Genomic DNA, 16,674 nt, shown 5'->3' with positions numbered 1-16,674 from the left:
GTGAGGGGACCAGACACCAGGCCCCACAAATACGTATGGACAGGGGTAAAAGAAACACCACACAGTTAATACACAAGGGAATACAATAATGTGCAAGGGCAACCAAATATATATATAACAGATTGGAGAAAGAACCACTGAGGGATATACTGCACCAGATATCAGACGCTCCAACACCACCACTGCTGACCGGTATTGCTAGCACTAGGCTAAAGCTATAGTCGGCGACGCCCATAGTCAGGACGAACTATTTAAAGACCAAGGGCGTGGCCCAGCCCTCAGCCAGCATGACAACCTGGTTAACCCTATCCCGACTGGAACAGAATACCCAACAGGGTATTACCGCTGTCTGCCGGACACCCTGGTGTGAACAGTGTCCGACATGACAGTACCCCACCTTCTACGAGGGACCTCCGGAACCTCACCATGTCGAGGACCTGGCTTGTCCGGATGGCGACGATGGAACATAGTAACCAGTCGATCAGCATGAATGTCAGAGGCCGGCACCCATGTCCTCTCCTCAGGACCATAGCCACGCCAGTGGACCAGGTACTGTAGAGTGCGACGCACAACCCTAGAGTCCACCACTTTGGACACCTCAAATTCCAACGCGCCATCCACCAAGACGGGAGGTGGTGGCCCGGGGGAACCATCCACCAAACCCACGACCTTCTTTAGCAATGCTTTGTGAAATACATTATGAATCTTATACACAGCCGGCAACTCCAAACGAAATGCCACGGGGTTGATCACTGCGGAGATTCTAAATGGGCCAATGAGCCTGGGACCCAACTTAAGTGACGGTATCTTGAGCTTAATGTTCCTAGTAGATAACCACACCCAATCACCCACACACAGGTCCGGACCTGGCACACGTCTGCAGTCAGCCACCCGTTTGTACCTGGAACCCACCTTCAACAAGCGCTGCTTGACTCTCCTCCAAACAGACGACAATTGAGCTCCCAACTGGTCCTCCTCAGGGACGCCAACAGCACCCCTGGCGCAAGGTGCAAAATTGAGGATGTTGACCATACACACAAAAAAAAGGAGATTCCTCAGACGATTCCTGGCAATGGTTGTTTATTGCGAATTCTGCTAGAGGAAGAAACGCTGACCACTCTTCCTGATTGTCGGAAATAAAGCAGCGCAAGTATTGCTCCAGGTTTTGGTTCATCCGCTCAGTCTGTCCATTCGACTGAGGGTGGAAAGCCGATGAATGAGATAATTTGATTCCAAGGCGAGAACAAAAAGCTCTCCAAAACTTTGCCACAAACTGCGTACCTCGATCAGACACAATGTCAGACGGGACACCATGAAGTCTGACCACCTCGCGAATAAATATCTGAGCAAGAGTCTTAGCATTGGGCAAAGACGGTAAAGCAACGAAATGTGACATTTTGGAGAACCTATCAACAATTACCAAAATGACAGAGTTCCCTGCCGAGGCGGGCAAGTCAGTAATAAAATCCATGGAAATCTCAGTCCATGGCTTACTGGGCACCCCGAGAGGCTGCAAGCTACCAGCGGGACGGGAATGAGGAGTCTTGGCCCGTGCGCACGTGGTACAGGCAGCCACATATGAGGCCACATCCTGCCGGATTTTAGGCCACCAAAAACGACGCGATACCAGTTCCAGAGTGCTCTTAAACCCTGGATGACCTGCCAGTACCGTGTCGTGATGTTCGCCCAACACTCTAGAGCGTAGATGTAGCGGCACAAAAGATTTATTAGCAGGCAACCCCGGCGGTACCACCTCCTGAGCCTCCGCAATCTCTGCCTCAATCTCTGTCGTGATGGCAGATACCACCACACCCTTTTGGAGAATAGGCACCGGCTCTTCACATAACTCTCCACCAGGAAAACACCTGGATAAAGCGTCTGCCTTAACATTCTTCGACCCAGGTCGATAGGTAACAATGAAGTTGAACCGGGTGAAGAATAATGCCCAGCGAGCCTGTCTGGAGGACAGGCGCTTAGCAGATTCTAAATAAAGCAAATTCTTATGGTCGGTTATCACAGTAATCTGATGAACAGCCCCCTCCAAGAAGTGTCGCCACTCCTCAAATGCCAATTTGATGGCCAATAGTTCCCTGTTGCCAATATCATAATTACGCTCCGCAGGCGACAGCTTCTTGGAGAAGAAGGCACACGGATGCAACTTGGCCCAAGAAGGGCCCTGAGACAGTACAGCCCCCACTCCAACCTCCGACGCATCCACATCCACGACAAACGGTAAGGAGACATCGGGCTGCACCAGAATGGGCGCTGAGGCAAAACTATTCTTGAGGAATTCAAACGCCTATACCGCAGGCTCAGACCAGTCAGAAAAGTCGGTACCCTTCTTAGTCATGTCAGTCAGTGGTTTGGCAATCATAGAGAAGTTCTTAATAAATTTCCTATAGTAATTGGAGAAGCCAAGAAATCGCTGAAGCGCCTTAAGATTATCAGGCCGATCCCAATGTAGTACCGCCTGCACCTTTGCGGTGTCCATCTTAAAACCTGAGGCGGAGATTATATAACCCAAGAACGGTAGCTCCTGTACGAAAAACACACATTTTTCAAGCTTGACATAGAGCCTGTTCTCTCTGAGCAACTGCAGAACCTGTCTAACATGCTCTATATGTGTATCATGGTCGCGAGAGAAAATGAGGATGTCGTCAAGATAAATTATAACGAACCTCCCCAACAACTGAGAGAAGACATCATTAATGAAGTGTTGAAAGACCGCCGGTGCCATAGTCAACCCAAACGGCATTACCAAACTCTCAAAGTGACCCTCAGGGGTATTGAACGCTGTCTTCCACTCATCCCCCTGACGGACTCTTATAAGATTGTACGCCCCCCTGAGTTCCAGTTTGGAGAACCACCTGGCACCAACCACTTGGTTGAATAAATCGGGTATAAGTGGCATAGGGTAAGGATCACGGACCGTAATCTGGTTGAGTTCTCTGAAATCCAGACATGGGCGTAAACCGCCATCCTTCTTTTTAACAAAGAAGAAGCCAGCAGCCAGAGGAGAAGAGGAAGGTCTAATATGACCCTTGCTCAGGCTATCCGCAATGTATTCCTTGAGAGCTAGCCTCTCGGGACCTGAGATATTAAACATTCTAGCTTTAGGTAACTTGGCCCCTGGTTTCAACCTAATAGCACAGTCATAGGGGCGATGCGGTGGTAGTTCCGAACAACCCTTCTCAGAAAATACATCCGCATAATCCAGCAACGGCTCCGGGATACTGGGGGTCAAAGCGGAAATACATGTAGCCAGGCACCTCTCCTGACACTCCCTGCTCCACTGAATTATGTCCTGGGTCTTCCAATCAATAACAGGATTATGCATTGACAACCATGGAAAGCCCAGAACCATCTGAGCCGGTAAGTTACTAAGCACCTTACAAGTTACCCGCTCTGAGTGTAATACTCCGATGTGGAGTTGTATATCCAACACACACTCTGTGATCTCCCCTTGAGACAACGGGGAAGCATTGATGGTAACCACCCGGATGGGGTTCGGCAATTTCTCCACCGGAAATCCCGCTGTATGCGCGAACCTCTCATCAATGAGATTGGCAGCTGAGCCACTATCAATAAATACTGTAATAGAGAGCATTTGCCCCCCAAGTACCACCCTAGCAGGGAGTATACACTGGGAAACCATGATGGAGGATACACAGGCTCAGACTAGACTCCTCCAAACCCTCTGAGCCTATCAGTTTTCCGCCGGCGCGCCCTTCTTAGGTACCAGGGGGCAAGCGTTAATAAAATGTCTTCCTTTGCCACAAAAAAACAGAGCCCCTGCCTTCTGTGCCAAGGACGTTTAGGCTTGTTACTCGGTGACTGCTATACCAGTGATCTGCATGGGTTCCACGGATTCACCCGCGGCAACCTCACCGACCACTCCCCCACCTCCCGGAGGCAACGAAACCAGCGCCCCCTGACGGAGACGTCGGTCTATGCGTACTACAAGTACCATCGCAGCCTCCAGAGAGGCGGGAGTCTCGTACATTAGGAGAGTCTGTTTAACCCTTCCAGAAACCCCATGCAAAAATTGACTTCTAAGCGCAGGGTCATTCCACTGCGTGTCCACCGCCCAGCGCCGGAATTCCGTGCAGTAATCCTCAGCTGGTCGATCACCCTGTAGCAGTGAGCGTATCTTAGACTCTGCTAAGTTTAATCTATCCGGATCGTCATAGATCAAACCCAGAGCAGAAAAAAAAAAATCTACAGATTCAAATGCCGGTGAGTCTGAAGGGAGTGAAAAGGCCCAGGCCTGTGGGTCACCACTCAGCAAAGAAATCACCAAGCCCACGCGTTGAGCCTCATTACCTGAGGAATGTGGACGCATACGGAAATACAATTTGCATGATTCACGAAACACCGTGAACTTACCACGATCACCAGCAAATCGTTCAGGAAGGGGAAACTTGGGCTCAGCTGCCCTGGCTGCAGCCTCAGCAGGTACTGCAGGAGCTGACAGGCCTTGTTGCTGGACCGCCCCCCTGAGTTCAGTGACCTGTATGGATAGAGCCTCCAGCTGCTTGGTTAGGGAAAGTATAGGATCCATAGTAAGTAACCCCTATATTCCCTATCTATACCTTTTTTTTTTTTTTTTTTCTCTCACTTTATTATTTGGGCTGACTATAATGTCATGGTATGCCTAGGTTACTTTAGGCAAAAACCCCGGGACCCCTGCGATGTCCCTCAGACTAGGGGAACCCTGTCTGTCCCTCTACCCAGGGTTTACACTGAAGGTGTGCCTGCCTGAGCCTCCACCCTGTCCCTGTCTCCTGTCCAGCCCTAAGCTGAACCCACCACCCTCTACCCAGTGAGGGGACCAGACACCAGGCCCCACAAATACGTATGGACAGGGGTAAAAGAAACACCACACAGTTAATACACAAGGGAATACAATAATGTGCAAGGGCAACCAAATATATATTTAACAGATTGGAGAAAGAACCACTGAGGGATATACTGCACCAGATATCAGACGCTCCAACACCACCACTGCTGACCGGTATTGCTAGCACTAGGCTAAAGCTATAGTCGGCGACGCCCATAGTCAGGACAAACTATTTAAAGACCAAGGGCGTGGCCCAGCCCTCAGCCAGCATGACAACCTGGTTAACCCTATCCCGACTGGAACAGAATACCCAACAGGGAATTACCGCTGTCTGCCGGACACCCTGGTGTGAACAGTGTCCGACATGACATATAGTCGGCCAAAGTTTGTGGAGATTTCAGACTAAATTTAACAATATAACTTCCTAAGAACAAGGTGTGCAGTGTTAGTGACCTAATTTATGTCCTGATGTTAAAGCGAAACAAGGTTCAAATCAGCTCTGGCATGCTATTAGTAACTCAATGTTAGTTTAAATATCCGAGCAAAACTAAAGCTTAAATCAGCACAGAGATATGAGTAGACCAATATATACAAAGCATGAGACCATAGATAATATACAGAGCCAAAAGAGCTAGGTTCAAAAAGGACATGTGGAGGAAGTATGCTAGCACATTACCTTTACTTTGTGGCGGTACCCCGACATGTGTTTCGCGTATAGCTTTTTCCAAGGGGTACCCCCACCATTTAAAGGTAATGTGCTAGCATACTTCCTGCACATGTCCTTTTTGAACATAGCATGTCCAAGGTAGCTATAGAAGTATGTTTTTCTCAGACATGCCTCCCCCCCGCATTTCAAAGGCAAACATACCTGCCTGTGATCTTACAGCTAGTGCCTTATAGATGTTGATCGTGCAGCATGAATCTGTCAACCATTTTTTGTGCTATGATGTAAAGATATCATTCAATTTCAATTCAATTTATTTCTCTTGATTCAATTTAGTGTCACATAAGCATTTTAGCAGTACTTTTGATGCCCTCTGTCTCCCCACCTTTGATGCATAAATACCATTTTTAGCTCTCCTGCGGTGTATGTAAATCTCCGCGGTCCGGTCCAATGGGCAGGGCTTATTCTCCTTCTCGCCCCCCCCCGGCTTGCTGTACGTATTGTGATCTGTGAATATCACAGATCCCATAGAGTTGCCGTGCGTGCGCAGTATGCTTTGCCCAACTGTGGACAAAGCATAAAATCATTATTTCGCATACGCCACTATGTTCTATGGCCCGGAAGTATCGCAATACTTCCGGGCCATAGAACGTAATAAAAAGTACTGCTATAATGCTTATAACTGCAAACCTCCATTCGAAAGCATTATGTTGGTAGATTTTGTCTAGGATATCTGAAAATTTAGGAGGGTCAGGCGTCTTCCAAAAGTAAGCCAAATTTATTTTTAACTACCAAAAGGATATGAATAACTACTTGTCTCACCGACGGGTGTAATTGATCCAAGTCCAAAGAAAGCAATGCTTTTTGGGGAGTCAGGGTAAAATTGTCTGTAAAGGAGTCAATATGACGAGAAACCTAGAGCCACAGACATTTTAGTTTCGGGCAGCACCAAAAGATGTGGTTAAGATTCCCCTGTTGTCCGCATCCTCTCCAACAATGGGGGGAGTGGGCCTGGTTAATGTGGGAGAGTCTGATAGGTGTGTAATACCACCTGGTAAGTAGTTTGAAATAAGACTCGCGAAGAGTCATTGATATGGTAGATTTATAAGTATTTTTTATAGCGATGTCCCATTGCTCTATCGGAACAACAGTCTCCCATCTCCTTAAATATATGCTCTTGCAAGAGAGATCCTCTCTGTTGAAAGAAGAGTATATATTCCTTAAGCTCCAGGTATTTTTATTATTTAGGCTGCATAGCAGTGAAGACACAATTTCATAATTAAATGCTTTGCCTAATAAGATTTTTTGTACCTTATCTTTCATCATTAAGTAAGGGATAAATTCAGAGGAAGGGACATTATATTGGCTTTTATTTCGCTGAATGTGAGAAAATTAGACCCATTGTGTATGTTTTTTATTTTTTTAATACCTAAATTACTCCAGATTTCTGAGAGAGGGTAGTCAAATATTAAAGCCACCACACAAAGCGGAAACCTCAAGGCCTGTTCAACTTTGTTAAATTTTTTATATGGTTTGATCAGTGATCTCCATGCAGAAATGATGGGGCTGAAAATAGGATGGTAAGATACCTTTCGTGGCTCTTGAAGCAAGAAGTAGAAAAGCAACTCTTTTAGAGAGCCAAATTTACTTATGTCTCTCTCCAGGTAAAACCAAGCTGGAAATTTTTGTTTATTGTTGAGCCAATACCAGCTCTGCTTAATTAATAAGGCCGAGTAGTATGCATGTAAGTTAGGCATGCTCGTACCTGCTCTGCTCTTATGTTTATATAGAGTTTCTGCCGACATTCTAGGCCTCCTGTCATTCCATATGAGTGATTTTAGCAGGTTTTGCAAATTTTGTATGGATTGAAATGGGAGAGTGATCGGGAGCGTCCGAAAAAAATATAGTATTTTGGGCAGAATGATGGATTTCACAACCATCACCCTACCAAACATAGAGAGTTCAATTTGCCTGAAAAGGGAAATATCCTGAGAGACAGTTGCAAGAATCCCACTTAGATTTGCTTTGACAGTTGCTTGGATAGAACTAGCCAAAGTGATTCCAAGATAAACTAACCCTTTATCTTCCCAGGCAAACTCAGTACTTCTCTTTAGCTTGATTTTCGTTTGTCATGTTGAGGGTCAAGAATTTTGACTTGTGAGAGTTAATCTTGAAATAAGAGGCCCTTGAAAACATTTCCAAGTCTGCAGCAATTGCTCTGATGGAATTCAAGGGGTCCAGTAGGGTCAAAAAGAGGTCGTCGGCAAATAGTCCAATTTTAAAACGACGGGAGGGGAAATCAAATCCTGCAATATTCTTATTGGATCTGATCTTTTCAGCCAGTGGCTCTATCGCTATTACAAAGAGCAAGGGTGACAAAGGGCACCCCTGTCTTGTTCCGTTCGAAATGGGGAACGGGTTTCAGAGGTAATTATTAGCATAAATTCTGGCGGTGGGGGCAGAATATAACGCAAAGACCGAAGACAAGAATCCTTGGCTAAAACCAAATTTAGGTAAAGTTGCTTCCAGGTAAGACCAATTCAGCCTCTCAAAGGCCTTTTCTACATCCAACACCAGAAACGCCGATCTAGTATTGGATAGATTTGCCCTGGTAAGTAAATTCAAAGCCAATCTGGGAAGGTTGATGTCCGCCAGGAAATTATTAATAGATTCGTGGTTTACAACAGGGGCCCCAGGGTCGTCTTTAAGATTATACAAATGCTGGTAAAATTCTGCGAATGAGTTGGTAATATCTTTAGGGTGTGTTTTGGGTTCGCCCGAGAGGGAGACTATCTTGTTTATCCTTCTGTTAACTCTCTCCCATTTCAGTTTCGCCATCATGTATCTGGTGGGTTTGTTCAATGATGTGTAAGTCTTAAATTTTCAGGCCTTGATTACTGTCTCATATTTTTGGCTAATTTCAAGTCTTAGGCTTTGTCTAAGTTTTAAGATTTCCCCTTGAAGGGCAGGGGAAGGAAATGTCAGATTGTTTTGTTGTTCCTCTCGCTCATTGATCTGTTTTTGTAATGTGGCAATTTCTCTGTCTTTTTATACCTCGAGGAAATCTGGATGAGATTTCCCTGTAATACAGCCTTGTGGGCGTTCCATAGTGTAAAAATATCAATTTCCTCTGATTTGGTTTTCATTGAAGAAGTTGGCAATATGATTTTCAATCTCTTGTCTAAACTCAAGGTATTTTAAAAAGTGATGCGTTGTTTTTTCAGAGACAGGTATTCTCTGGGGATGGGCCTAGTGTGAATTGTGCTAAGATCGGGGAATGATCAGATAATGACTTATTCAAGATTTTAATACTTTGAAACTTAATGTAAAAATATTTGTAAGAATCAGATCAATTCGTGAGGATGTCATATGGACATCCGAATAGTGGGTGTATTCCCTTGAAGACGCATTAAGGCAGCGAAATGTGTCGTAGTATTCATTTTGAATAAGCCAATTTTTTAGTACTGGGGCCTTGTACCTGACCGATGAGGTAGAATCCAAGCTGCTGTCGGGTATTATGTTAAAGTCTCCAACCAGGACAAGGTTCCCGGATTTCATTTTGTTAATTTTCTTTTGGAGTTTATTTAAGAAAGAAATTTGTTTTTTATTGGGAACATAGGTGTTCACTACCATGTAGAGCCTATTATTGAGGAGACAAACAAGGATGTGCTATCTCCTCAAGGAATCAGTAACCTCATTGAGCAATTTGAACGGAACATATCCACTTACCAAAGTAATGACTCCAGCTTTCTTAGAAGGGCCTAAAGGTACTGTCACACATAGCGATGCACCAGCGATCCCGACCAGCGATATGACGCGGTCAGGATCGCTGGTGCATCGCTAAGTGGTCGCTAGTGAGCTGCCACACAGGCAGATCTCACCAGTGACATCGCAGGGGTCGGGGGTCGCTACTTACCTGTCAGACGAGGCGATCCTGACGTCCGCCCGCGTCCACGCGTCGCTCGTCGGCGCCACGGGAAACCCAGCAGGAAGCTGACGACGAGAAACTGTCCAGGACGTTCTCACGCGATCAGCGATAACCAGCGGGGGAGCGGTCGGAGGTAAGTATCAGACATAGCGATATCGCTAGCACGTCACAAAAACTAGTGACGTTATAGCGATATTGCTAGCGATATCGCTTAGTGTGACAGGCCCTTAAGGGTTTGAATTGATGAGGGTAATTTTTGTGCTGGAAATATGGATGGTGGTCAACTGCCATCTTAACCTCCTGTAAACAAACAATATCAGTGTGAATGTGATTGATCTCCTTCCAAATTGCAAATCCCTTACGGGGGGCTATTGAGACCCCTGACATTGTAAGATAAAATCTGCATAACACTCCTAAAAGGGAAACAGCAGGTTAATAACTAAAAAAAAAAGACAGGAAACCGATAGGCAAACTTGCCTAAAAAGTCAGACCTAAGAGGAAAAGGAGAACTATCCTAAAAAAAAAAAAATATATAAGGTAGCAAGAGTTCTCCTGGCGGACTTCAATACAGCTGAAGTCTCACCTTAATTTGGGGGCAAAATTAGAAATATGTGGCCGAGATCCTGGAACGACATCATGTGTTTAGAGGTATATTGCACCAACTAAAAAAGCATATAGGACCAAAGATGGTTATTAAAGAACAACAGACAACATCTCAATTCCTAATCTTTATCCCTGAAAGCTGGTTCCTCCCGGAGAAATGCCAGGAACCGCTGACCCTCCTGAGGGGGTGTTGATAATGTGATTTTTATCGTGATACCAAATAATCAGTTTAGTGGGAAAGACCCACCTGTAGGGGACTTTGAGCTCCCTGAGTTTTGTGGTAGTATCTTTAAAAGACCTGCGAGCGTCCATCATGGTTTTAGAAAAGTCAGAGAAAACTTTATATTTCCATAAGGGTCTGGAAAGGAACCCCTGTCTCTAATAGCCCTCAATATTTTCTCCTTGGTGCCGAAAAAATGGACTCTGAGAATGGTGTCCCTAGGCCTGTCTTGAGAAATCCCCCGGGGGGCGAGGGAGACGGTGGATACAATCAATATTTAACTCAATGTCTGTTAAATTGGGGACCAATTTCTTGAATAGGTGTGTTGTGTACCCTGAAAGACTATCTGGTGAAATAGATTCCGGATTACCCCTTAACTTCAAATTATTTAGTCTATTTTGATCCTCGAGATCGGTTAGTGTAAGACCTCTTCCTGAAGGACCGAATTCTGTTTGGAGAGGAATCTAGTGGCCTCCTCTACTGTAGTCAATCTTTTGTCATGTTTTTCAAGTTTTTGGTTAAAACTGTTACATGTGTCCTGAAGGGTCCTGGTTTGTGTTTCGAACCCTATTTTCATAGCGTCACTAAAGGATTTGAAAACCCCTGCTAGAACACCTTCTGTAACTTGTTTACTGGAACCAAAATATTGGTCCAAATCAAGTGAAGGGAGTGCCCCTGCCATTATTGTTTTCACAGTTTTGTGTGTTCTTTCAACCCTCTGTCTCTCTGGACTATTGTTAGGGGAATAATCATCCGAGAAGCTTTCAGATTCCGCAGCACAAGAATGGGGTGTGCTCTCTTGATCATTATAAACACTTCGTTTAGCTGAAATAGTGGTGTCCATCCCCTCTAAATAGAATTAATCAGGTCTGGAGGGCTGGCTGCCCCTTTAGATTTACCTTTAGAGGAGGGCATGTTAGTTTGAGATTTTGACACTGAATTTTTTAAACCAGAGTCATTACCCCCCCCCCCCCCCTTAGTAGATTTACTATAGGTTTGGATCTGCAATTGTTTTAGAAAGGAAGACCTCGACTCATCTCCCTTCAATGGGGATCTCGACTTGCCCGGGCTTAACAGGCTAGGAAAGTCTTCATATGACTTTGAGATTGCCCCATGTGTGACACAGAATTTTTTTGAGCCTTAGTTTTGTTTCTCAGTGTTGCAGCATCCATTTTGTTCAAGCGCCCCTATGGTAGGGTTTGTACAAGAATTAAGAAGTACTAGAATTCAATTTTTAGGAATAAGCTCAATGAGATGTAGAGTAGGTATTACTAGATTTCAGGAATATACGAGAATTATACAACGTATGTATGAGATTTAAAAAAAAAAAAAAAAAAAAGTATTGAATTGACAAATCGAGATATTAAGGTCTGCTAATAATAGACTCCTAGAAAATCCCCCACAAGCATATTGTAGCAAGATAGTATTACAAAATAATACAAATATACATGTAACTTAAATGACTGTAAAGTCCAACAAGTCAGATCCTGTAATTTTATAGGAACTGCTACAAGGTTAGTTAGGGAGAAAGAAGCTGGTGAATGTCCCTTTAAAAGCCAGATGTTGCACCCACAAGGTATCCTCAGGAAGAGTTATGCCTGCATAGAAAGAAGGACTTTGTGTAAGGGATCCTAATTGAGCAATGTGCAGGGTCCTCTGTGTCTTGGTAACAAAGCCTGTTCATGAGAGATGAGTTTTCCCGCCTTTAAAATGTTTCCAGGTGATACAAGCGCACCACTGGTACAATCTGCAATAAAGAAGCCCAACCCGGTGTAGTATATAATAAGATTCAACAGGGTACTCCCAAAAGGTAGAGAGGAATAGCAGTAATGCACCAGGAGCCGTAGCCACTTCAGAGCAGGACCTGTGCTGCTTGTCCTGGTATCGCTGCAGGGACTATTTTCACGTGCTGCGGATGTAGATCTAATTGGAGCGTCACCTACACACTGGTCTAAGGCGCTGAAAACCGTGTGTGCCGGAATAACAGGTGGCAATGGGTACCTTAAGATTAGGGAAGCCAGTCCCAGTGGTCTTCTCTCAGAGGGGAGCCTGCGCTTGTCTTCAGATCCTCTCTTCAAAGGAGCTCACAGTGAGAGCGGTATCACTCCGCCCCTCAGCCCCGCTCTGTCACACTGCAGGCCTGCTGGGATTGAAAGTCCAGAACGTGGTTGTGCTTCTGTTTAAACAATAAAAATGGGTACCTCAGAACAGGGGATGATGAATTTAGTTATCTTCTTGTCAGATGATCGCTGCACATAAAATTTTCTCCTCAGGAAAGTCCATGGCACAGACTGGTATCCTTCCGCCGCTTCCCCACTGCTCTTGCCATTGGCTTCTGGAAAATTGAAACTTCACTTTTCCCTGGACAAAGGAGCTTGATAGTAGAATCAAAGTGGTCCAGGGTGGTCAGGGATCTCTTCTGAACCGAATAAAATACCAGTTGCTTTATGGGTCGCTTTTAAGATATCAGACCGGGAGCTCTGGACTCCTGCTGCCTACATAGGCCACGCCCCCCTTTAATACTTTGTGAGTCAATTGACTTCCAGGCCATGATGATCAAGTTTCTCGTGCAGAAAGTATAAATCTTTAAGAAAAAAAAAGTGTTTTAAATAAGGTCCAAGTATCACCTCTTGCACACCATCTAATAAATGTAGTGTGGGAAATAACTTCCTGGGAAAATCGGTGTTCATGCAAGAACAGTAATACCTCTGACCCAAAATGGGTGTATTTTGGGAGAATGACCGTACAGTATGGAGAGGTGTGCGACTTCTGCTTTAAAACCAATCACATGGACTGGCTTTATTTTCCTACAGCTATCAGGTGTGCAATATAGGATTTTGCTAATGCTAATTATTTACTCCTTTGTGTAGAACGACTATCTGTTTTAAGGGGGAGCCAGTAAAAGTTGAAAAAGTGAAAATCCTGCTAAATTTGTCTGTGAATTTAAATCTACACAAAATTACAGACTTAATATCTCTGGAATAGGTAAAGTTTCCCAAAGTTATTGTTGCCTTAAGTGAAACATGTCAGATTTGAACTTTGCAGCAAAAAAATCAGATTTTTTTTTTCCTAGCCCCCTCAGTTCTGATGATTTTATAAAGATTTTCGGAAGGTGTGGTGTATCTAAATATTCTGTTTAGGTCACAATTTTAGCCAATAATATACATTTTTTTTTTTTTCTCTTTATTAATTTCACTTTGATGTAAAATATTTATTGATTTTGTTGTTAGTTTTGTGTTGTTTGGTTTATTTTTACTTCAGTAGAATTGTGTCTGTTCAACATGGTGAGAAAATGATCAATAAGACTCATTTCTTTTATTACAACCCAATTCTATGGGGTTTTTATACACAAAATTTGCTTCTTCTGACTGCAGGTGCACGCACATGCCGGCTGTGCTTTGGATGGGAAGATGTACATTGCTTGTGGACGAAGGGAAAACACATATTTAAAAGAAACCTGCTGTTATGTCCCAGAAAGAGATCAATGGACACTTGTTGCTCATGGGCCAATAAGACGGGCATGGCATGGCATGGTGGCCCTTCTGGATAAACTGTATGTCATTGGAGGAAGTAATGATGATGAGGGCTTTCGGCAAGATATCTTGGAGGTAAATTTGAGAGTCTCCTCCCTTCTTACAACATTAGTGGTAAAATGATACTGTAAAGCTTAATGTCAATGAATGAGCATCCTGCTTTATTAATGATATTTAGTATGAGGCCAATGTACCATTGTTTTTCTTGTGAAATTCTCAATAAGTTTGATATGTCACATGACCCTCCTCCCATTGGAAAAAATAAAGTTGGATCCAAAATGGCCGACTTCAAAATGGCCACCATGGTCACCACCCATCTTGAAAAGTTTTCCCCCTCCCATATGCTAATGTGCCACAAACAGGAAGTTGATAACACCAACCATTCCCATTTTATTTAGGTGTATCCATATACATGGCCTACCCTGTATTTTATAACAACGTGCAGAGAATCACTAACCTTAGCGTCTGTCTTCAGTGGGACTTACAATCTAGCTTCATCATCTCAGACCCAGAACCAATTTCACGATTGGTCCATTAAACAAAGTTTGAGTTGGATACAGTTGTACTTGTGAGATATATTGCATAAGTATAGAGTTGGGCGAGACGGCGGCTCACCAGATCTCCACCCCTGGGTGTGGTTCACATTGTAAAAAGGCGCCTGTTTGTCTCACACATGGTCTGTGTGTGGGCGTGTGCAGATCCTCCAGGATTGTGCTTCTTTGCCCAAAGGACCAAGAAGATGGACTGTAATCCAAGCTGGCGAACCCACAATATTGCATGGATTATTTTACTTTGTTTCATTTTGTGCCAGTCAAGGGATGAAATTAAGTTTCCTGTGAGGAGTGAAATGTTTGAGGAGTGAAAATAACCAGTCGGACTTTTAAATAGAAACTGTTCCTGTGATACCTCACATCGCACACACATCTACCTAGATATATGCAGTATATCACTGCTGATTTTGCAAGTTTTCCCACCTACAAAGAATGAAGGGTCTAATTTTTATCGTATGTACACTTCAACTATGAGAGACTTACAATGTAATTTTCTGGATTTTGTTTTTATCATTTTTACATACAGTAATTAATTTGCATTTTATTACATGAAATAAATATTTGGTACAATAGAAAAACAGAGCTTAACATTTGATACATAAACCTTTGTTTGCAATAACAGAGGTCTAACGTTTCCTGTATCTCTTAACCAAGTTTGCACACGCTGTATGAGGGATTTTGTCCCATGCCTCCATACAGATCTTTTCCAGATCTTTCAGGTTTTGGGACTGTCACTGGGCAACATTGAGTTTCAGTTCCATCCAAAGATTTTCTATTGGGTTCAGGTCTGGAGACTGGCTAGGCCATTCCAGGACCTTGAAATACTTCTTACAGAGCCACTTCTTAGTTGCTCTGGCTGTGTACTTCGGGTCATTGTCATGCTGGAAGTCTCAGCCAAGACCCATCTTCATTGTTCTTACTGTGGGAAGAAGGTTGTTGGCCAAAATCTTGCGATACTTGTCCCCTATCTTGTCTCCCTTCAGTATGGTGCAGTCGTCCTGGCCCTTTTGCAGAAAACCACCCTTAAAGTATGATGTTTTTTCAACCACCATGCTTCAAGGTTGGCATAGTGTTCTTGGGGTTGTACTCATCCTTCTTCCTCTATACACGGCAAGTGGAGTTAATACCAAAAAGTTCTGTTTTGGTCTCATCTGACCACATAATTATCTTCCATGCGTCAAATGTATCATCCAGATGGTCATTGATGAACTTCCAACAAGCCTGCACATGTGCTAGCGTGAGCAGGAGGATCTTGCTTGCCCTGCAGAATTTTAATCCATGACGGCGTAGTGTGTTGCTTACGGTAATGTTTGAGACAGTGGTCCTAGCTCGCTTCACGTCATTGACCAGGTCCTCCTGTGTAGTTCTGGGTTAATTCCTGGCCTTTCTCAGAATCATCCTTACCCCACAAGGTGAGATCTCGTATGGAACTCCAGATCGTGGAAGATTGACAGTCACCTTGTATTTCTTCCATTTTCTATTAATTACGCCAACAGTTTTTGGTTGTCTTCTCAGCAAGCTGCTTGCCTATTGTCCTGTAGCTCTTCCCAGCCTTGTGCATGTCTACAATTTTGTCCCTGGTGTCCGTAGACAGCTCTTTGTTCTTGGTCATGGTGGAGAGGTTGGAGTGTGAATTAGTGTGAGGACAGGTACTTCATGCAATAAAATGCAGTTTAATTATTTAAAAATCCAACAATGAATTTTTTTTTGGTTTTTATTTTTAGAATCTGTCTTTTACAATTGAAGTGTATAATAAATATAGATCGATAGATATAGATATATAGAGGTAGGTAGATAGATATAGATAGATATATACAGATATATCTATAAGCTTTGATATTTAAAGCAAACGTGTCAGCAGGATTATGCTAAGTAAACTACAGGCATTGTCATGTTAATATGAACTTTTACATACAGCAGTTCACTGTCCTTTACACATAATCTTAAAGATGAATATTCTTCAAAACATATAATATATACAGTACAGACCAAAAGTTTGAGCACACTTCATTCAAAGAGTTTTCTTTATTTTCATGACTATGAAAATTGTAGATTCACTCTGAAGGCATCAAAACTGTGATTTAACACATGTGGAATTATATAATTAACAAAAAAGTGTGAAACAACTGAAAATACCGTATGTCTTATATTCTCTGTTCTTCAAAGTAGCCACCTTTAGCTTTGATTACTGCTTTGCACACTCTTGGCATTCTCTTGATGATCTTCAAGAGGTAGTCACTAGAAATGGTCTTCCAACAGTCTTGAAGGAGTTCCCAGAGATGCTTAGCACTTGTAGGCCCTTTTGCCTTCACTCTGCGGTCCAGCTCACCCCAAA

General features: G+C 43.6%; 1 protein-coding gene across 4 annotated transcripts in view; it reads left to right on the top strand.

Moving 5' to 3' along the window:
• The window catches only part of LOC141076357 (kelch-like protein 22), a 46,383-nt gene that overhangs the window by 27,173 nt on the left and 2,536 nt on the right, over positions 1-16,674 (top strand). For all 4 annotated transcript variants that reach the window (XM_073563788.1, XM_073563787.1, XM_073563786.1 and 1 more), the window contains one exon: positions 13,630-13,863. In XM_073563788.1, the coding sequence (XP_073419889.1) occupies positions 13,630-13,863 (234 nt within the window). The remainder of the gene's footprint in view (positions 1-13,629; positions 13,864-16,674) is intronic.

The sequence above is a fragment of the Dendrobates tinctorius genome, unplaced genomic scaffold (genome assembly GCF_039654945.1).
Source record: "Dendrobates tinctorius isolate UK_male_01 unplaced genomic scaffold, ASM3965494v1 ptg000397l, whole genome shotgun sequence".
NCBI classification, from domain to species: Eukaryota; Metazoa; Chordata; class Amphibia; order Anura; family Dendrobatidae; genus Dendrobates; species Dendrobates tinctorius.
Note: the sequence above shows the minus strand (reverse complement) of the source record. Positions and strands in the feature narration are given on the sequence as shown.